Genomic DNA, 20,814 nt, shown 5'->3' on the forward strand with positions numbered 1-20,814 from the left:
GGCTCACCTTTGCTCTCTCCCCAGCGAAGCCTGCGGCTCCACCCCTCTGAAAGGGTCACACAGAGATAGAGTCTGTGCTTTCCAGATCAATTCACCTTCATTAAATATATAACCACTCTGGACCCATGTGGAATCAAATGCCTGGAGAGAGTCTGGACAGGGAGCTCTTGGAGCGGTCTGGTCGGAAGGGGGTCTTGAGCTGGGGACCGCAGTTGCTGAGGTAGTACATGTGGGGCAGTACTTTGTGGATTGTGCTGTGGGGGCGAGGAGGAGCTTGGAGTCTCAGAGCAGGACTGGCAGGGTGACCAGGTATCTGAGAAGATGGAGACCGTGGTGGTCATAGCAAGTTGCCGAAGATTTTCATGGCATCTTATAGTTGAAAGATGAGATCTCAGTCTCCGTATCTGACTGAGATCGTGTGCAGTAGAAACTAGCACAACCTTGTAAAGCAGCTATACGTGCATAAAAATTAATTCCAAAACAATAAATTTTTAAAAACGTGATCTTGAAGTATCATAGTATCAAGCTAGAGATTGTTATACCTATTTAAAAGAAGAGGCCAATGAAGCCCAGAAAGGTTCAATAGTTAGTCCAAGGCCACAGTGTCAGCGTTTGTACCAGGGACATAATTTTGAGCCTCTTGTACATTTTTTTTTTTTCCTTGCTGGGATTTCCTCTCATTTTGCCCTCCAGCTTCAGAAGAAGGCTCCTTCTTCTTAACACAACTTCACCTGTGAGCTGATTCCATTTAATCCCTGTTTCCAGGGCTCTCAGCTCCCACAGGGCCTCCTTCCACAGCCTTGCAGCCTTCTGTTCCTCCTCTCTGGCTGTGTCCCATCCATCCTGGGAGGATACCTCTGCATGACCCCCCAGCGCACGCTCCTGCCTGTCCTCCTGCTTCTGCCAGACTCCCCAGCTGGGTGCTCTCTCCCCATCTTCACATCCTGGCTCCCTCGCCCCAGCAACCTAGCTTCCTGTCCTTCCCTCCAGAGGTCTGGCCTCTTGAAGGGGTGCAGACCCTCGATTTCTGATCCTCCTGGTCTTTTCTCAGCCTTTACTCTGTCCTCTCGGTAACTTGGGTGTTGATACTGTGGCCACAGGTCTATCTGCCCTTGGCCTCAGTGATACACACTTGACTTCATCAAGTGTCTGTGACTCGATCACAGGGATACAAGCATCTTGGTTGGTGTCTCCCCTCCCCAGCTGCCTTTTCTCAGGCTCCTTCTGAACCTCCTCAGCACGAACCCTCCTCTCGCATTAGCCTGGACTCTTTTCTCTTTTGAGAACAGCATGCACTTTCTTCTCCTCCATTTCTCTTCCTTGTAGCTCAGCACTCCTATGGGAAATCCTCCCTGGTTGAGCTGTCTCCTTTTTTTTCAGGTTCTCACAGTATGTACACCCTGAGATATTCACCTCAGTTCCTATTTTTATACACCCCACCACAGTGAGAAATGTTGTAGCTGCCCTTTTCCCCAAGGGCAATGCCCTACCTTAGATTTCTGTTTTTCCTGTAACATCCATGTGTATCATCTTCATTAGCTTATATACATGGACATACATGATACATACATATATACATTCATACTTGATTATATAGTTCGGGCTTGATTTGGGTTTGTTGATATACAGCTAGATAACATTTTTTTGAGTCTAAATCTGGTCAGAGCAACTAACTCTGCTGTATTTTATCTTGACAACTTCAGCTACTCAGAGCATTCTTGGCTCTTAGAACATTTTGCTTATGAAAGCAAAAACACTGATAAAGGAGGAACTGTGTATTTAGAAAAGTAATTTTCTCTTAATTTGTTAGACAAATATTTGTTGAGTATCTTCCATGAGCCTGGCATTGGGAACAGAAGTAGCTTGAGGCAGACAAGGCCCCTCCTCTTATGGGTTTAGAGCTGCATGGGGCAGACAGATAATTAAGTACTAAACAGATAAATGACAAGATAAATTCAGATAACGTTCAGTACTGTGAAGAAACCAAGAAAGAGCAGCACCGTAAGGTAAGCTACTCCTTGTGGGAGAAGGAGAAGGAAGACAATTCTAGATGGTCAGGGCAGGGATTTCTGAAAAGTTGACATTGGACTGAAATCTGAATGAGAAGAAGGACAGGCAGTGTGATCATCTATGGGATCAGCTTTGGGGGTAGAGGGCACTGCCCATAGCAAAGTCTGGCAACTGGAAACAAGCCTGGTATATTCTGGAAATGGAGACTATTGAGTACTAAAGGAATATGGAAGATGTGGTAGAATATGTGAGTAAACCAAAAATGTATCTGTGCCTACTCACGGTATCTGTAGGAGAAAATAAAGAAATATTTATTCAGGTTGTAATCATTTCCTAAAGGTATTATATAAATGGAGGCATCAGGAAATCTAGGAGTTTCATAGATTCTCAACAAAATTGCAAGCTCTCTGAGAGCAGGGAGTCTGTCTCAGCATTCTTATGTCCCACCTCGTAGCATAATGGCAGACACAGAGAAAAGATATTCAGTAAGTATTTGATGAATGAATGCATAGAGGAAACAAATAATTGCCTAAGACTGAGATGTCCCATGTTAATATTATTTGCTTTTAGTTTATCTTTCTATCTCAATTTGGCATTGCATTTGCATCAAATGCAATCATATAAATGGGAAAAAAAATGCTAAGATGTAAGAAAACCATCTATAAGGTCTTTCATAATTCTAAGAACAGAGAAGAAAACAGAGTAGGGAAACTGGCAAGAGTACACTTAACGCGTTTATATATTCTTTGTGTTTTACGGTGAAAATATGGATTTCTTGATGTATGTCGTGTCCCTGTAATTTGGAGGCTAATGTGTGCAATTTCTTGTAAAGGAGCTGTTTAGAGTCTCAACCTTAGGAAATAAGTAGCTTTCTTAGTCTCTAATCAGGGGATCTTGAAAACACAAAATACAATTGTTTAAAGAGGAAAATAAACACTTTCCATCAAACCATAGACCTTATGATTTTTTAAGTCGCAAATTGCTTTGTAGATCAAGATTGGCCTATTTATTTTAATGGCAAGCTCTTGGAAAAATCTTGGAAGTTAATAATCAAGTTAACGTAGCACTTCTAAAGCACACTAATTCTGCATTTATTTTAATAAATCTTACTATACCCATAATGCACAACTGAGAGGTATTATAACCCAGATAAAGTCACTTTTCTTGTGTACAAAATGGGAGTTGTAATTCATGTGTCAAAAAGTGATTTTATTAAAAATTATCAATTGTCATGAGACTGCTTCTGTTTCTGAAAAGGTTTTGGTACCTTTACAAATGATCTCTCTGTTGGAATCAATCTTTGAACCAATGACAAAATTAAAATTGTATCTATTATCTGCCTGGATACACTTGATTCAGTTAAAATTTTTCTAAAAAATAAATTACGTGCTGTAAAAATTATAGGAAAACAACATTTACAGCTCTTGGTTGGCAGACTAATTGTTCACAGCATTTCTTTACATAATTAGGGCTTCTACTAAAGTTAAAAAGAACTTTCTGTGCTTGACATTTGGATTAACATTTGGTGAGGGAAAGTGTATTGCCCCAATACACTTTCTGTAATACACGTTTCTGTAACACACGTTTCTGTAACACACGTTTCTGTAACACACGTTTACAAACAGTGCTTTGTAGATAAACTTGCAAGAAATTCATTGTCACATTTTCCTGCTGTGTACAGAGCTGGGACATGGTTGGGTTTGCAAGATGAAACAAATGAATGCTTATCAGTCCCAGCCTAGGTTTTAGTTAATGTCTTTCCATGCCCCACTCCCCCATCCTACCACCCATTGCAGTTAAAGTTCAACCATTTGGGTTTTAAGTGCAGCACAGCGAGACCACAATTGATACCATCAGGCACATAGACCATGCTTTGCTAGCGGGTCAGGCAGTCAGGCAAGAAGAAAGCAGTGCCAACCCTATTATAAAATCCCTAATTGTTAGGATAATTCTGGTAACATAACATAGCAGAAAAAGAAGGTAGAGTCTTGTGTTGCTTACTTTTTGTAGAATCAGGCTGCCATGAATCAAAGAGGGCCCACTGGATCTTCTACTAAGGACCTTTCTCCATGAAGAGGACCTAAGTCTAACTGTCTCCTGGTAGGGGCCAGTGTACTGTAGCTCACTTCACCATTAAGACCTTCTCTACTGGATGGCTCGTTGTTACAGCTCCTCCAAGGACGAGTTAGTGCATGTGTTGCAGAGTATTGCCAGTAAGCATCTATTATTTCCATAGATCTGTCCTACTCAAGTGGCCCTTTAAATATACGTATTTCATCAGCTAAGCTTTCTTAGCTGAGACCTTGGGCTGATGAGGCCACAATTGATACTGCTTCCTGTCTGTCTGGGTATATGTCCACGGTGAGTAAGCATATGGATCAATCAGTGAGCCAACCATGAATCCTATTAGCTTGGGAAATACAGAACAGTTTTCTCTTCTGGCTCCTGCAGGACTCGGGAGGCTTTATGAGGGAAAGGGGAAAAAAACAGTCTGGTTGAGGACTCTGTCGATTATAGCCACCAACAGGAAGATTTCTACATGAAATACACAGCCCCAGATTGGAACAACTGCATAGCTCACCAGAGTGATCATTGATTTGCTGACATAAAGCTGCATTTATTTATACATTCTGGCCAAGAAAAACCCCATCGCCAATAATGACAATCACAATTTAAGAAGTCAAGTGTTCCTAGAAACGTATGCTTTTATTTTCTGACCTGTTCGATGAAGTTATTGTAATCTTTCGTGCGTGTGTGTGCTCAGTCACTCAGTCGTGTCCGACTTTGTGACCATATGGACTTTAGCCCTCCAGGCTCCTCTGTCCAGGGGATTCTCCAGGCAAGAATACTGGAGTGGGTTGCCATTTCCTCCTCCAGGAGATCTTCCCAACCCAGGGATTGAACCTTCATCTCCTGCATTGCAGGCAGATTCCTAACTGCTGAGCCACCGAGAAAGCTAGCCTCAAACTTCTGTGATTGCAGGGACCATTGTTGTTGTACCTCTGCTAGTATCCAGCATAGTCTCAGAGACATGGTAGATACCTAAAAATATCTGTGGCGTGAGTGAATGTTCTCTGCTGTCAGGATATCTTCTGTCTACTTTTACCCTGAAAATTCAGTAGGAAAAACCAGCATGGCATCTTCCTTCTGAGTGGTCTTCATCACTTAGCTCTCCTAAATCACTTGACATTTGCATCTCTAGTTACTCTTTGCCTTTATTTTCCTAAATAATAAACAAGTATTTATGGAATCCCTGATCTTAGCCCATTGTCTCTGTGGGTTGTGTATTTCACTTGTGTCTTTCAAGTTCAGTATTCTGTGTTCTCATGGCCTCTGTACACATCTCTCACTGGGGAGCCCTGACCACTCTGTATTGATCATTGCTGGATTACTCATCTGTCTTCCCCTTGGACTATTAGCTCCATGAGACGGATCTGCTTTCTTCTGTATCCCCAGTGTCTAACGCTGCGTTTGAACTACTATGAACTTGTGTTGATCTTTATAGAATGCATGAATGAAAAAGGAATGAATGAATGGAATGCCCATATTTATTGTTAGATCATCTTTAGGCACTTGTTTCCCGATGCAGCTAGAGAAGTGAGATCCTGTGTCATGGTGTCCATAGATGTTGTAATTAGCATGTCACTAAGATGTGTCATCTGGGCTTGACTGATATTGATGTGGTGTGCTGCCTTGCTAATGTGTCTCTATTGCCAAGCAAGGGGCTCAGAAAAAGGTGATCTTTATATAGATATAGCACTAAAAATGAGAGATTTGGTTGTATGAATTACCAAAGGACAACCAGGGATATGGCCTGAAATGAATTAGATCAAAAATTTGAATGGCCTTTAAAATGCAGCTCCTGGAAGTGGCTCTTTGCTTTCTGCAGGGTGTTTTCTGGGGGTGTTGCTATGATATGAAAGGCTTTAGGACAAGAGTTTGAAGGTGAATAAAGATTTCAAAGGGACCAAATAAAACAAGAGTCAGATAATACATCTGATGAAATGGATTTCAGAATACATAACTGTACAATTTTAAAACAGTGAGTTTAAAGTTTTCTGTTGAATACAAAGAATAAGCTGGAATCAAGATTGCCGGGAGAAATATCAATAACCTCAGATATGCAAATGACAACACCCTTATTGCAGAAAGTGAAGAGGAACTCAAAAGCCTCTTGATCAAAGTGAAAGAGGAGAGTGAAAAAGTTGGCTTAAAGCTCAACATTCAGAAAATGAAGATCATGGCATCCGGTCCCATCACTTCATGGGAAATAGATGGGGAAACAGTGGAAACAGTGTCAGACTTTATTTTGGGGGCTCCAAAATCACTGCAGATGGTGATTGCAGCCATGAAATTAAAAGATGCTTACTCCTTGGAAGGAAAGTTATGACCAACCTAGATAGCATATTTGAAAGCAGAGACATTACTTTGCCAACAAAGGTTTGTCTAGTCAAGGCTATGGTTTTTCCTGTGGTCATGTATGGATGTGAGAGTTGGACTGTGAAGAAGGCTGAGCGCCGAAGAATTGATGCTTTTGAACTGTGGTATTGGAGAAGACTCTTGAGAGTCCCTTGGACTGCAAGGAGATCCAACCAGTCCATTCTAAAGGAGATCAGCCCTGGGATTTCTTTGAAAGGAATGATGCTAAAGCTGAAACTCCAGTACTTTGGCTACCTCATGCGAAGAGTTGACTCATTGGAAAAGACTCTGATGCTGGGAGGGATTGGGGGCAGGAGAAGAAGGGGATGACAGAGGATGAGACGGCTGGATGGCATCACTGACTCGATGGACGTGAGTTTGAATGAACTCTGGGAGTTGGTGATGGACAGGGAGGCCTGGCGTGCTGCGATTCATGGGGTCGCAAAGAGTTGGACACGACTGAGAGACTGAACTGAACTGAACTGACTGAACTGAAAATAGTATCAAGGATGTAATCTGTTGTGCTTGTTTTTCCCCAGAGACTGCCTCTTCTGTTCATGTAGTCACCAGATAAATCTAAGTGCTGTCCTTTTATCCCTGCGCGCGTGCTGTCGCTCAGTCATGTCCAACTCTTTGTGACCCTATGGACTGCAGGCCACCAGGCTCCTCCATCCATGGGATTCTCTAGGCAAGAATACTGGAGTGGGTTGCTATGCCCTCCTCCAGGGGATCTTTCTGACCCAGGGGTCAAACCCGAGTCTCTTATGTCTCCTGCTTTGGCAGGCTAGTTCTTTACCACTAGCACCACCTGGAAAGCCCCCTTATATCCCTAGTCCTTCATAAATAAAGTGGTATGTATTGATGTCTATATACTATAGAAAAGGAGGATAAATTTAATCATTTGTATTCCTTCTTCCATTCCTCTCAGTATTTTATAATGAGATTATTATTTTTAGTTCTGTTGGGCAGTTCCATTTTTTCAGATTCATATCATTTTGCTTGTCTCTCTTGATACCTCATGTTGTAAGATGAGAATGCTGATGTCTTTACTACCCGTCCCTCCTCCTGTTCCATGTCTTACTTTGCCAGCTCTTTTACTTTTTCACCAAGTTGAAAGCATCTTAGCGTTTAAATTCTGTTCTTTGGAGAGGGTTTAAGAATTATTTAACGGGAAAATTGAAAACCAAAAACTAGAAATGGCTTGACTGAGATCTGGTTAATGTTAGAGCTGGGACTAAAACCTGGGGCTTTTGACTCTCAGTCTAGTGGGCTTTCTAGATAAATTCATTGACCTCATTCATCAGATGTTTATTGAATGGTTATTCTCTGCTAGGCATTACATTAAGTACCAGTAATACAAAAATAATAAAAAATTGTCTCAAATCTCATACTCTCATGAAAATAAGAAAAATAGATGTGTAAACAAATAACTATGTTTCGATGCAATAAGATGCAAAGGAAGATGTTGTGTAGCTTTTTTTTTTAACCCCCACAGGTCAGAGATTATAGAAATGGATGTAATTATTAACAGTTACAGTTTTAATATGTTGAGGAGATAGTGTTTCACCCAACTAACTTATGCATGTTTGGAAAATAAGGCATTGCTGATATAAAGATAAATTTAAATTGTCTGTTTCAAGTTTAAATATAAAAGCAAAAATGTTGTAAATTTATAACTAGAAATTATAATAAATCAGTTTCATGTATTCAGTAAGTTTTGTGTGAGAACATCCACATATTCTTTAGTTGTACTTTTAGGTTTGTTTAATATTCTAATTTTAAGTCTAAGGCTTATGCATTTTTTTAATAGATCTTTTTTATGGTGACTCGTGAACTTTTTCCTTTCTTCCTCCCTCAGATTTTCATCACCGTGAACTGCCTGAGTACAGATTTCTCCTCCCAAAAAGGAGTGAAAGGACTTCCTTTGATGATTCAGATTGATACATACAGTTATAATAATCGTAGCAATAAACCCATTCATAGAGCTTATTGCCAGATCAAGGTCTTCTGCGACAAAGTGAGTAAAGATGACAGTTTGTCATAAAGGTATTTCTGTTATTAGATATTACTTTTGATGGCATTTCCCCCTTGTCACCTTTTCTTGTCTAGTGGTGTCCAAAGAATCACTTTCCAGTCACAGTGGGAGTGGCAATCTTTCATTCTCTGTTCTTATTAGCTATCTCGGGAGCCATCAACCGTATTTTTTTTTTCAGTCAATCATTCTAGCACTAATTTAATGACTGACACTGTGCTGTGCTATGAGTCTGATTCACACAGATATAACTGATCTAACAGATGGATAGTTTTTCATGGGTAGGTAGATCCTGTCCCAGAACATACTAATATAACCTCTTTCATGGGTTAAATGGGGTCTCATCTAGAGCCTTTTGGAATGGACACAGCACCTTTTAAAAATGTTCACTAGCAGATACGATGCTTCAGGAGGACACGTAGTTTTTGAATCTTCTTGAATCCCCCTGTATGAGATAGATCAATTAGAATAGCAAAGAGTAAAATCCCATGATTATGTGATGAGAGACCCTTACAAATCCCAAATGTGAATGGGACCAAGCATCAACAGTTTCAGAACCTGTACGATGTCAGCATCATGAGGGAAAATAATGGACTCACTTGATGACCAAAGAACAGGACACTATCGAGTGGTCCATAAGAGCAGAGAGTGCAGTGGGCCATCGGAGGACATCTGGTGAGACTGGGGTAGAAGGGGATGGATTGTGCAGACTTGAATTTACTGGTGGGTGGGTGCAAGGGGACAAAACATTGGAGTGTTTGGGGCTCTGTAAACTTGGGAAAGTTATAAATTGAAGTTCCCTTCTGGGATAAAAATCCTGCTCTGAGAAAAGGCTGCTGGGAGTAGAATCCAAGTTGAGTTAGACAAAAACAAAGCAAAGGTTCAAAGGAATGAGAAGTTCCAATTAAAAAGGAAGAGGGGAAAGAAAACAGAGTAGTGAGATCTCAGGAAATACAGGACAATTTTCTGTTATCACTTTGTGAACGCAGCTAGAGTAGGAGCGTGAGGACCATCAAGCTAGAAGAATTTCGTAACTTACTCATTTCACTTAGAAATGACCAACAGAAAAGAAAAAGTGTTGAGTCGCATACAGTGTCACATGAAAAATATAATTACGATTAGACTAACTTCTTGTGGACCATGGATGCATGCCAGAAAGACATGCCCCTGAAACAGGTGATACATATTATATGTCCTTATGTCTATAGCCTACTGTTCCAGATGGGCTGAGAATTAACAAAATTTTAAAATATGAAATTAACAAAATCATGGAAATTATGAAGAACAACATAAACAACAATTTGAAAAACTCAGACATGAGATGTTTGGAGACCAGAATGACTTGAAAAGAGATATAGTAGAATTCAGGAAAAAATTTAGAAGTGGAAGATTAAAATGTTTCAGAAGTAAAGACTACTACAAGTAACATGGGAGTAAATAAATGTAAAAGATAATTCCTTAAGAACAATACAAGTATAAAATGGCAAAATTTTAAAAACGTGAAGAAATGAGAAAATAATAGATACAGAAGAGAGGGAAAGAAGATACAAAGACATATAATATGTATCTTTGTGGGAGAAAACGTAAACAATGGAACAGAAGAAAAGCTAAAAAAGGATAAATCAGGAAAACTGAAAAAGAACACATTTTTAAATGAGCTACCAGGCACTTGGGAAAGTTGATTGAGGATAGCCAATAGCAAAAGCTATTGGACTTTAAAAATATGTTTTGGGCATCTAAGAAAAATAAAATAGACAATGGGTCATTAATTTTTTTCATTAATTTTTGCTGGAGTGTAGTTGATGTACAGTGTTGCCTTGGTTCCAGGTGCACAGCAAAGTGAATCAGCCACACACACACATATCCACTCTTTTCCAGACTTTCCCCCCATAGAGGCCACCACACAAGGTTGAGCTGAGTTCCCTGTGTTACGCTGCTGCTGCTAAGTCGCTTCAGTCGTGTCCGACTCTGTGCGACCCCATAGACGGCAGCCCACCAGGCTCCCCCGTCCCTAGGATTCTCTAGGCAAGAACACTGGAGTGGGTTGCCATTTCCTTCTCCAATGCATGAAAGTGAAAAGTGAAAGTGAAGTCGCTCAGTCGTGTCCGACTCTTCTCGACCCCATGGATTGCAGCCCACCAGGCTCCTCCGCCCATGGGATTTTCCAGGCAAGAGTACTGGAATGGGATGCCATTAGTAGGTCCCTATTAGCCATATACTTTATATATGGTAAGCAATGAATCATTTATAAAGAAACTTTTATTATCAAGCTTTTCAACAGCAACGTCTTGTCAGGAGACGATGATAAAGTAACCAAGTAAAGAAAATGTGACCCAAGGATTTTACATCCAGCCAAGCTGATTTTCAAGTATAAAGAAAACAGGCAAATGCAAAACAAAGTAAAACGAGGAAACAAAACCACCAGTGAACAAACAACCAAAGGGGCAAAAATCCAGGGAATATTTCTGCTCGAGGAATCTAGTAGAAAACTGTTTAGACACCAATATGACTGTAAAGACATTGATAAAAGGACTGATGGTGAGCATTCCACGTGTTTTTATCTTGGATAAAATGATGGGAGAGACAGGAATGGCAATATGATATGTTCTGACAATAATCAAGACATAATTATTTAGCAATTGGGTAGGGTGGGGAGAGAATATGAAAAATAGAATAAACTGGCAACTGCTGTTGCTGTTATTTTAGTTTCTAAGTCATGTCCAATTCTTTTGTGACCCCATGGACTGTAGCCTGCCAGGCTCCTCTGTCCATGGGATTTCCCAGGCAAGAATACTAGGGTGGGCTGTCATTTCCTTCTCCAGGGGATCTTCCCAACCCAGGGATCGAACCCGAGTCTCCTGCATTGCAGGCAGATTCTTTACTACTGAGCCGCCAGGGAGTTGGCTGGATGTAAAAGAGTAGGAGTTCAGTTAGATCCTGGGGAGAAGAGAGAAAGGGGAAAAAGAGTTTAGTGGCTAATTCAGAATTGCCAGCACTCTTAACAGTGCTGCAGTCAGATGTAGATCAAAGAGCTGTAGGGCCATTAAAATGTCTGAGTTGTCATTTAGCAGAGTTGGAGAGGAGGAAAAAGTGGGCATCTCTGAACAGAAGGCAAAGATGGTCACGAGACAAGAGAAGGAAGCAAATTAACTCGAACTGCACTGAGTTTAGGGACACGTGGCATAATGGAAGATGTCTCTAAAATCTTGATAGCGTTTCAGGTTGCAATGATTTCAGTTAGTGCCAATTGTCAGAGCAGCACAGCCCTCTCAGGCCCAGTTAGGCAGCTTCCATGATATAGAGGAGGCACAGTTAGGTCTGTAGACACAGTTGTTATGTAGATGAGAAAATTGCCAGTGAGCACAGGTAACTTGCCAGAGTCATGTGGCGAAAAAGCAGAGTAGCTGCGTGTAAATCCATGTCTGATCCCAAACTCAGATTCCTTATATCTTTAATTCAGCATATTAAACGTTAAGAAAGTGAAAGTGAAGTTGCTCAGTTGTGTCCGACTCTGTGCGACCCCGTGGACTGCGGCCCACCGGGCTCCTCCGTCCACGGGATTTTCCGGGCAAGAGGACTGGAGTGGGGTGCCATTGCCTTCTCCAGAAAGAAGAAAGCATTTTCAAATGATGTACAAGGTGGAATTTTTAAAGTACACATGGGAGAACAATTAAATGATTTGAATTCCCTTCTTTATTTCAGAAGTTTCAAGGGGAATAGTAGAATCGCCCTCCCTGAATCTCCTTCTTGGAAGGAAGGAGGAAGATTAGGAGCAAGGAGAAAAGGAAGGAAGGGTGGAATGGAGGCCCTGGGCAATCCGTTTACCTTTATGTCACAGCTGGACTTGAAAGTATGAAAGAGAAGGCTTAAGGGATGCTCGTATAATTATTTGTTTCAAGTGTTGATGTAATAAATACTAAAAATCAAAATAAAGCATAAAATGCAGAATAAACAGAGAGTGCTATATGGTTGTTCACTATGCCATAGAATGAGAGGGACGCCAAGGAGCTAGTGATGTAAAGAGTCTCTAGTGGGTCGTTTTTTAGTTAACATGATGATGAGGATCAGGAAACTCATAGGGAAGGAATCTCGTGGGATAAGCAGAGTATATTAATCTTGCTGCTGCTAAGTCGCTTCAGTCATGTCCAACTCTGTGTGACCTCATAGACGGCAACCCACCAGGCTCCCCCGTCCCTGGGATTCTCCAGGCAAGAACACTGGAGTGGGTTGCCATTTCCTTCTCCAATGCATGAAAGTGAAAAGTGAAAGGGAAGTCGCTCAGTCTGTCCGACTCTTCTCAACCCCATGGACTGCAGCCTACCAGGCTCCTCCGTCCATGGGATTTTCCAGGGAAGAGTACCGGAGTGGGTTGCCATTGCCTTCTCCGATATTAATCTTAACTGCTCTTAATTATTCCGATAAGCTAGATGCAAAATCTTTTGCTATGATTTGTCATTATATTTGTAGCCATGATTTCAAAATACAGGCAAAACTCACTCCTGGGACATTTTAATTCTTGCACTTTCAAATAGGTGTGTAAATGCAAAAGATTAATTTGAATCATCCTCTAAAGCAAAAGAATTAAGAGTTCTTCCATTTTAAAACTGTAAATTTCCCACAGTTTAGAGTTTTAAACAAATGGAATTTTGTACTATTTATAGTTCCCCAGGTTGATTTCTAATTAATGTACCTGTAAGATTGCAGATGAAAATAAAGGACTTCTCTCCCTTTTTTTGATATTAAAATTTTTTTTATGAAATACATATGTTTATGAATTAAAAATTCAGGATCTGCTATATGGCTATATCTTTATCAATACTTTTGTCTGTATTTTTATGGGCTCCGTCACTCAATCGTGTCCAGCTCTTTGTGATCCCATGAACTGTAGCCAGACAGGCTTCTCTGACAATGGAATTTTCCAGGCAAGAATACTAGAGTGACTTGCCATTTCCTACTCCAGGGGATCTTCCCAACCCAGGGTTTGAACCTGCATCTCTTGTGTCTCCTATGTTGGCAGATGGATTCTTTACTACTACACCACCTGGGAAACAGATATCTTTATATCTGTATTTAATTCAGTTATCTTTCATGAAAAACAAGAATCATATTACTGCAAAGAGCAACTATATATTGTTCAAAACTTGAAAATAAAGCCACCTTCTCCTAAGAATTTTCCCCCTTTTTATTAATTCTTGCTTAGAATTATCTTGGAGATTATAAAAAACTAAAGATATTCTTCCTAAATACCTTCTTGGTATCTTGGCCAACTTTAATTAGGTTAAGGCCACATTATTGAGACAAATTTAAGAGAAACAATTTAAGTATCGAATACAAATATAAAGATAGCCATCAGCTCTCAAGAGGTGGCAAAGGTGATCACAGTATAATCAGGAAATCCTCTGGCATCTTTTTTTCTTTTCTCCAAATTTAACACTTCATAATGAACATCTAAGTGGGGGAAATTATTTTCAAATGATAAATTTGGTATTTGTAGCAAATTATACCCTTCGGGAAGAACCAGACTTTTTTACATTTTAATGAGAGTGAAAATATTTTCCAGAAGCTTTGGGTCACAAATAATCAAAAGAAGGAAAGGAATTCTTGGAAGGTCATGTTCAAGGATGGTTCTTCATCATAATTGAATGTATCAAAGCTGCCCTGGGTCACTGTGAATCAAAGCGTTATTTTAAACATGAGGATGGTGGCCCTCCTAAGTTTGGATACTATCAGAATTGTTTTGGAGTGCTGCTATCTGGGCCTTCTGGGCAGGAAGTTTCTTACATAGATGTGGTACCCAGACTAGGCTCTATGGAGAACTACTCTGTGTTTTATGTTAATCCTTCAGGTTTGGCGTATCAAAGAACCCCTGTAAAATAATAAGCAGGTGACTTTATTTCCTAAAAATTGACACTGAACATATATAAATCTTGGAACGGTAATTTCAGAACTTTTCTTCACATAAATTGTACAAGACAGAAGAGTAATTTTAAAATAAAATTGCTCGACAAACTTTGGGATGTGTCTTCAGTGAGTTATGATTTATGTAGGTAAATTTCTATATTTTGACTTACATGCAATACTATATTGTACAGAACTTCAAATACAGAGAAAAAAGTCTTACATGGACACAACTACAAATGAATAATAAGGGCCTTTTGCTTCTTTTTCACACCCATTTGAACAAGGTCATGTTTGTGCATTTAGCACTTTATTTTTTTTCTGAAAATATTATACCTTATCTAGACAAAAATCTCTGCAAAACTTTTAGTGTATCTTGAAGAGACTTTCCAAGGAAATATTTTTATATTTCATCTCCTTTCTATGAATTTCTATGGTTTATAAACATCAGTGACAATTTAAAACTTAAAAATAGAGCACTGTAAATGATTAGTCTCTTTTTGGAGTAGAAGCTTTTTGACATAAAAATGCATATTTATAATATCTGTTTAAACTATTATAAGCATCCAAATCTTACCAACGTAAAGTTCTTAGAACTCTCCTGGCACAGAGGAAGTGCCACATCTGACTAGCTGTTATCACTTGTTCATCAAGAATTAGCTCTAAAACCGTGTCCTTTATGATGGATGCCTCCCTTGGCCACATGTCTCCATTGTGTCATGGCCTTACTTTAGCCAGAATTGGGAATATGTTGTTTGTTTTTTTTTTTAAGCCAGATTGATAAGCAAAATCTATATTTCAGTGTTTTACTTCTAAACCATTAGCGTGCCCCTTTCTGTGAATTGCCTTCGTGACTCTTGTCCATTTTTTAACTGGTATGTTAGTTGCTGTTTTCTTTTTACATTTGAATCATTATTTATATGTTATTGATTTAACACATTATATGAGATTTTATGGGCTTCCCTGGTTGCTTAGGCAGTAAAGAATCCGCCTGCAGTGTGGGAGACCTGGGTTCGATCCCTGGGTTGGGAAGATCCCCCTGGAGGAGGGCACGGCAACCCACTCCAGTATTCTGGCCTGGAAAATCCCCAAGGACAGAGGCACCTGGTGGGCTACAGTCCATGGGGTCACAAAATGTCAGACACGACTGAGTGATGAAGCCCAGCCCAGCACAGCACATGAGATTTATATAGCAAGTATTTCCACCAACTTGTCCCTTCCTTTTTAATTGATCTGTGTACATTTTACAGAAGGATTAAATTGTACATTCTCAGATCTATCTCTTTTGTGTGTGAAAACTTGGGGATTTTCCAGGGATAGAGGTTGCTGAGCAGTCTACCCTTTGCTATTTTTTAAATGTGCTGCCACAAAGGGCAGAAATAGTCAGTGAGGATTTGAAATGTAGGGGAGGAGTCTAGGCTGGGAGAGGTGTTGCTTGTTAGAGCACCTTGGAAATATGGGTATAGATGGACTTCTCTGCCACAAGAATGGAGAGAGGGAAAGGAAAAGGGAACTATGTTGAAATGTCTGTATTTGGGGCGTGAGAAGAGGAAAATTAGCAAAGCTGACATCAAAGGGTGACTAAAAAGAGAAGAGGATGATCAAAGAATTGTGGAAGACCAAGAGGGCAAGAGACATGGGTGATGGTCAGCTGGTTAATTTGGATGGAGTTGGCAAGAGATGCCAATGAAAAAGTCAAATTACAAGGAACAGAGGAGCTAAAAGGCAAATTGAATGCCATTTCCAAGAGCATATGAACATATTAAGACAAAAGCCCAGATCGTAGTTGTATATACAAAATCTTACACCTTGTGTAGTTTGCTTCAGCCCTACCTCATTTCCTCTTCTGTAATAATTTTTTAAAGTTCCATACCAAGGAGCAAAGGAAGTTTTATAGGAAATTCACACTCAACTTTCATGCCCACTCCATGATTAGGAAAGATAACAGGCCAATGCTTCATCCTACAACATTTTATTTTAAATAAATACCACTAAAATTACTTAACCAGCTTTACTGGGATAGGGAACTGAGTCTGGCCTTTCTGTAATTGGAATTGTTTAAATAGGCAAGATACCAAAAAAGGGGAGACTTTGGGAGGAGTGGGATCCCTCCCTACCCCAGGAGGTCAGCAACATCAGGTAGACTAAGGGGCGGTCGACCTCGCTAGAGGATGGAGCCGCGGCTGCTGGCCTCCCCTCCCCACGTTTTATTTCTTATCCCTGTGACTTGTGTGTGCACAGTTGTTTTGCACGCTCTGGTAACATGCCTGGCATTGTCTGCATTTGTTTTTCCCTGTCAGGGAGCAGAAAGAAAAATCCGAGATGAAGAGAGGAAGCAGAACAGGAAGAAGGGGAAAGGCCAGGCCTCCCAGACCCAGTGCAACAATTGTGAGTGTGGCTGAGAAGGGGGGTGGGCTTCAGCCGGGCCAGGTCCACCAAGGAATGGGTGGAAAGAAGTGGGTTGCAGGTAAAATATGCACGTCCAAATTATGGCTGGGCTTCCCTGGTGGCTCAGACAGTAATGAATCCTCCTGCAATGAGGGAGACCTGGGTTCGACCTCTGAGCTGGGAAGTTCTTCTGGAAGAGGGCATAGCAACCCACTCCAGTATTCTTGCCTGGAGAATCCCCATGGACAGAGGAACCTGGCGGGCTTCAGTCCATGTGGTTGCAAAGAGTCAAACACAACTGAGCAACTAAGCACAACACAAGTTATGGCTAGCCATGGTGATGTGGTGAACCATGCCTGTGAAAAGCAAATAGAATCATGTGATTACATTAGAGCTAGGAGGGAGGTTCTAATACTCCAGAGACCAACATCCTCCTTCTCCAGACAAATCTAGGGTGCAGAGAGTGACAAGAGAGCACCCGTTCAGGAGTGTTCACTCCAAGTCCACACTCTTTCTGCTGGTCTGGTGATGGGAGAGGGGAGGCTTTTAAAGTCTGTTCACATATATGGCATTTGGGAAGCTTCATAGGAGACCATTGCGAACTTTAGCCAAGACTAGAGCTTACAAGTGAGAGATCTTAAGTCATCCACGACCCTTGCACTTACGGGTTTTGTGATCGTGTCCAGCCTCTGATGGGAAATTGGCAGCGATACCGTTACAGAAGAAGAGTGATATCACCTACTTCAAGACAATGCCTGATCTGCACTCCCAGCCCGTCCTCTTCATACCTGATGTTCACTTCGCAAACCTGCAGAGAACAGGACAGGTATGGCCGACCCGCTCACATCGCCTGCCATCCATCCACTCGGCAGGTAGAGCCTTAAGAGACCATCACTTCAGGCGCTATTGACCTGAAAAATAAAACCCATGCGTTCGACCATAAGTCAGCCATTTCCTACAGAAAATGTATTTTTATAGAAAGGAATGTCTCAGGAGAGGAAACCAACTTACTAAGGGGAAGGTGAAAGTGAGCTGATAATAGTGAAGTGTTGACAAAGCAATGAAAGAGGAAGAAAGTAAGAAGGCTGATAACCTGTAAGGCAAGTTTTGTGAGTTTTGTTGTGTGGGATCCGCATGATGCAATAGGGCTCCATCTAATGGTGGGAAATTGAACTGCACCCATTGGAAAGTTGCTTAAGAGGAAAATTCTTTCTGTTAAAAACTTTTTCTTAGTAAATTGACAGTTACTATTGAATAGGTAAATTATTTTAAACCAAAAGAAAAATGAGATTGTAGACAAGCCTTTTAAAAGACAATTCCTGTCTTCTAGTTCTAGTTACAAGTGAAATTATAGAGATAATATTATAATACATAAACACCCAATAATTAGCTCCTTATGGTAGCTCACGTTAATGATATGCAGCCACTAAAATTATAATTAGGAAAGCTATGTAACAACATAGGAACTAGTTATGATAATGTTCAGTGGGGAAAAGGTAGAATATTCATTTGTGTCTATACTGTGATTCCAAATACTGGGTTGGCCTAAAAGTTCTTTGGGTTTTTTGCAAGATGTTACAAGAAAAATTGTAATACTTGATGAGTAAGCTTAAGAGATGGGTAATTTTTCTTTCTTTTTGTAATGTCTTAATATTGTCTATTTTATGTGATAAATTAAAATTGTGTGAAAAAAAAAATTACTTCCCTAGCTTTAGCCAGAATTGTCTTTCTGTTGAGAAATAGGTGCATACAGACACATTCAAGTTTTTCTTCCGTTCTAGCGTTCAGGTGCTCACTGGAATTGACCTTAGTCTAGGAGCAGAAATCATTATTGGCTTAACTTTCTTTTTCTTGAGAATATTTTGTCCCTGGGCCATTTCATTTTGTGTATGAGACAAAACATACAACCAGTTATACAACCAGAACTTTTTAATTGGTGTTTTTGATGCCAACTAAATACGGGTAGCAGAATACCCCCTAGTTCTTTTTCTTAGAGAGCATTATATTAAAATTTAACATTCTCATCTTGTCTTACTTGTCTGATAGGAAAAAGACACAGAGATGAAAGGAAGAACGTAATGATTTATTACGACATGAGTGCCAGGGCCTGATTTTATTTTTTAATTCCCAAGAACATGGTGATTTGTGTATTTACAGTCTTTGTAAATACGTGGTGTATTTTGAAGCTAGGTCGTCACACTTTTAGGAAAGAGGGGATGGTTGAGTTAAATTGCTCTCATTGTTTCCTGTTGTGATTCTGGCTTCAGCCCTGTGTCAAAGCTGACAGCCTGACCTGTTCTCTTGGCAAGATTTCTCTAAAATACGCAAAGCTGTAAATGAATCTTAAGAGGAAAACTGACCAAATGTGACGGCTCGTGACTGTCTCTGGCCTCACGTGCCCCCTCTGTGTCCTGAGCGGGACTCCTAGCCTGTGGCTGAGCGGAAGGAAAGTGTAGTCTTTCCCATTTGTTGGTTTCAGCAGTTTGCAAAGCAGCCCAATCAGCGTCCCCTGGGGCATCAGCAAAGTTAAGTCCTGCTGTCCCTGAAGAGCCTCAGGCTTTCCCTGTGGCTTTGGAGTCAGAATGTAGGGGGTCAGTGAGGGAGCCTGCCTGAGCCCCGGGTGACAAAGGAACGCAATCTTCTGTGCGCTGGGACAGTGTGTGAACATCCCGTGGTTGATCAACGTGCTTGGCTGAAGGAAAAGAGCACCTGCGGTAGCTGGTCAGAACTAGAAAGGCTGCCTTTCCTTAGAAGAGTCAGGAGTTTGGGGGGATGTGTCCAGAGGCAGGAGGGAAGAGGGCAGTGCTGTGATGTTGGAAGTGGGCAAGGGACAGGGCTTGCTGAGCTTCGACAGGCCAAACAAGAGCCAGCTGTGGCAGATCACGAGCTGGCCCAGTTCTCCCATAAGAGAGCAGAGATGGAAGGGAGGAAGGCAAGTGATGGTGTGATGCTCAGTAACTGCCATGGACCTGGCAAAGTCAGCCACGTGGCAGCCCTTCAGCTGCAGAACAAGCTGCCGGCTAGCTTTCACTGTCAGCCCACATGTCCCCTTCTCCCTCCCTGTCTCATTGATTCACTCGTGGGTTGAAATAGTCACTGGATGGTTATCAAACACTCACAGGAGGGCATTCTTACCGAGTCCATGCTCACTCCACTCCCTGCATGACAGGCCAGTAAATCAGAGATGAGGAATGTGGAGGCAAGGAATGCAACATCATTCAGAAAGCAAGCAGACCAAGAAGGTGGCAGACTAGTATCTCCAAATGACCATCTTCTCTGGGCTTGGATGCCAGTTTCTGTTATAGAACAGAGATGGGGAGGAGGTGAGGAAGTAAAATAAAAAGGTCATGAGTCTTGCAAGTATCTCCTGGAATGGCCAGCCTGAGGGGGGAAGTGGAATGGGGACAGGTTGTGTTAATGTCTTCTTTTTTTGTAAAATTCAGGCAGAGGGGCAGGGTTCCCCAGGCAAGCCTTTTAGTAAACAAAAGCAATGGGGGGAAGCAAAAGTTAAAGAAACAGATCCACCATGGAGTCAGATTTTGTTGTCCCCTGAAACAGCATGAACCCAGGGTGCAGGCACTATGGAGGTCTTTGGTTTCCTTCTCCTCGCATTAAAGCCCAGAAGATCCAACCAGTCCATCCTAAAGGAGATCAGTCCTGGGTGTTCATTGGAAAGACTGATGCTGAAGCTGAAACTCCAATACATTGGCCACCTCATGTGAAGAGTTGACTCATTGGAAAAGACTCTGATGCTGGGAGGGATTGGGGGCAGGAGGAGAAGGGGACGACAGAGGATGAGATGGCTGGATGGCATCACCGACTCGATGGAAGTGAGTCTGGGTGGACTCCGGAAGTTGGTGATGGATAGGAAGGCCTGGCGTGCTGCGATTCATGGGGTTGCAAACAGTTGGACGCAACTGAGCGACTGAGCTGAACTGATGCAAGGTGCCTTTCATCAAGAACCCTTGAAAAGAAGTGATAGAGGAGCTTGGGAGAAATTGTGGGCTGTGTAGGCCTCGTTCCTCTGGATCCCGTGTACCTGGCAGGAATCAGCCTCCCTCAATGCA

General features: G+C 41.3%; 1 protein-coding gene across 6 annotated transcripts in view; it reads left to right on the plus strand.

Annotated features, from left to right (window-relative positions):
• The window catches only part of GRHL2 (grainyhead like transcription factor 2), a 172,633-nt gene that overhangs the window by 121,463 nt on the left and 30,356 nt on the right, over positions 1 to 20,814 (plus strand). For all 6 annotated transcript variants that reach the window (XM_044928576.2, XM_044928575.2, XM_025264781.3 and 3 more), the window contains exons 9-11: positions 8,288 to 8,446; positions 16,660 to 16,747; positions 17,434 to 17,573. In XM_044928576.2, coding sequence (XP_044784511.1) covers positions 8,288 to 8,446; positions 16,660 to 16,747; positions 17,434 to 17,573 — 387 coding nt within the window. The remainder of the gene's footprint in view (positions 1 to 8,287; positions 8,447 to 16,659; positions 16,748 to 17,433; positions 17,574 to 20,814) is intronic.

Source organism: Bubalus bubalis, chromosome 15, assembly GCF_019923935.1.
Source record: "Bubalus bubalis isolate 160015118507 breed Murrah chromosome 15, NDDB_SH_1, whole genome shotgun sequence".
In the NCBI taxonomy this organism is placed as follows: Eukaryota; Metazoa; Chordata; class Mammalia; order Artiodactyla; family Bovidae; genus Bubalus; species Bubalus bubalis.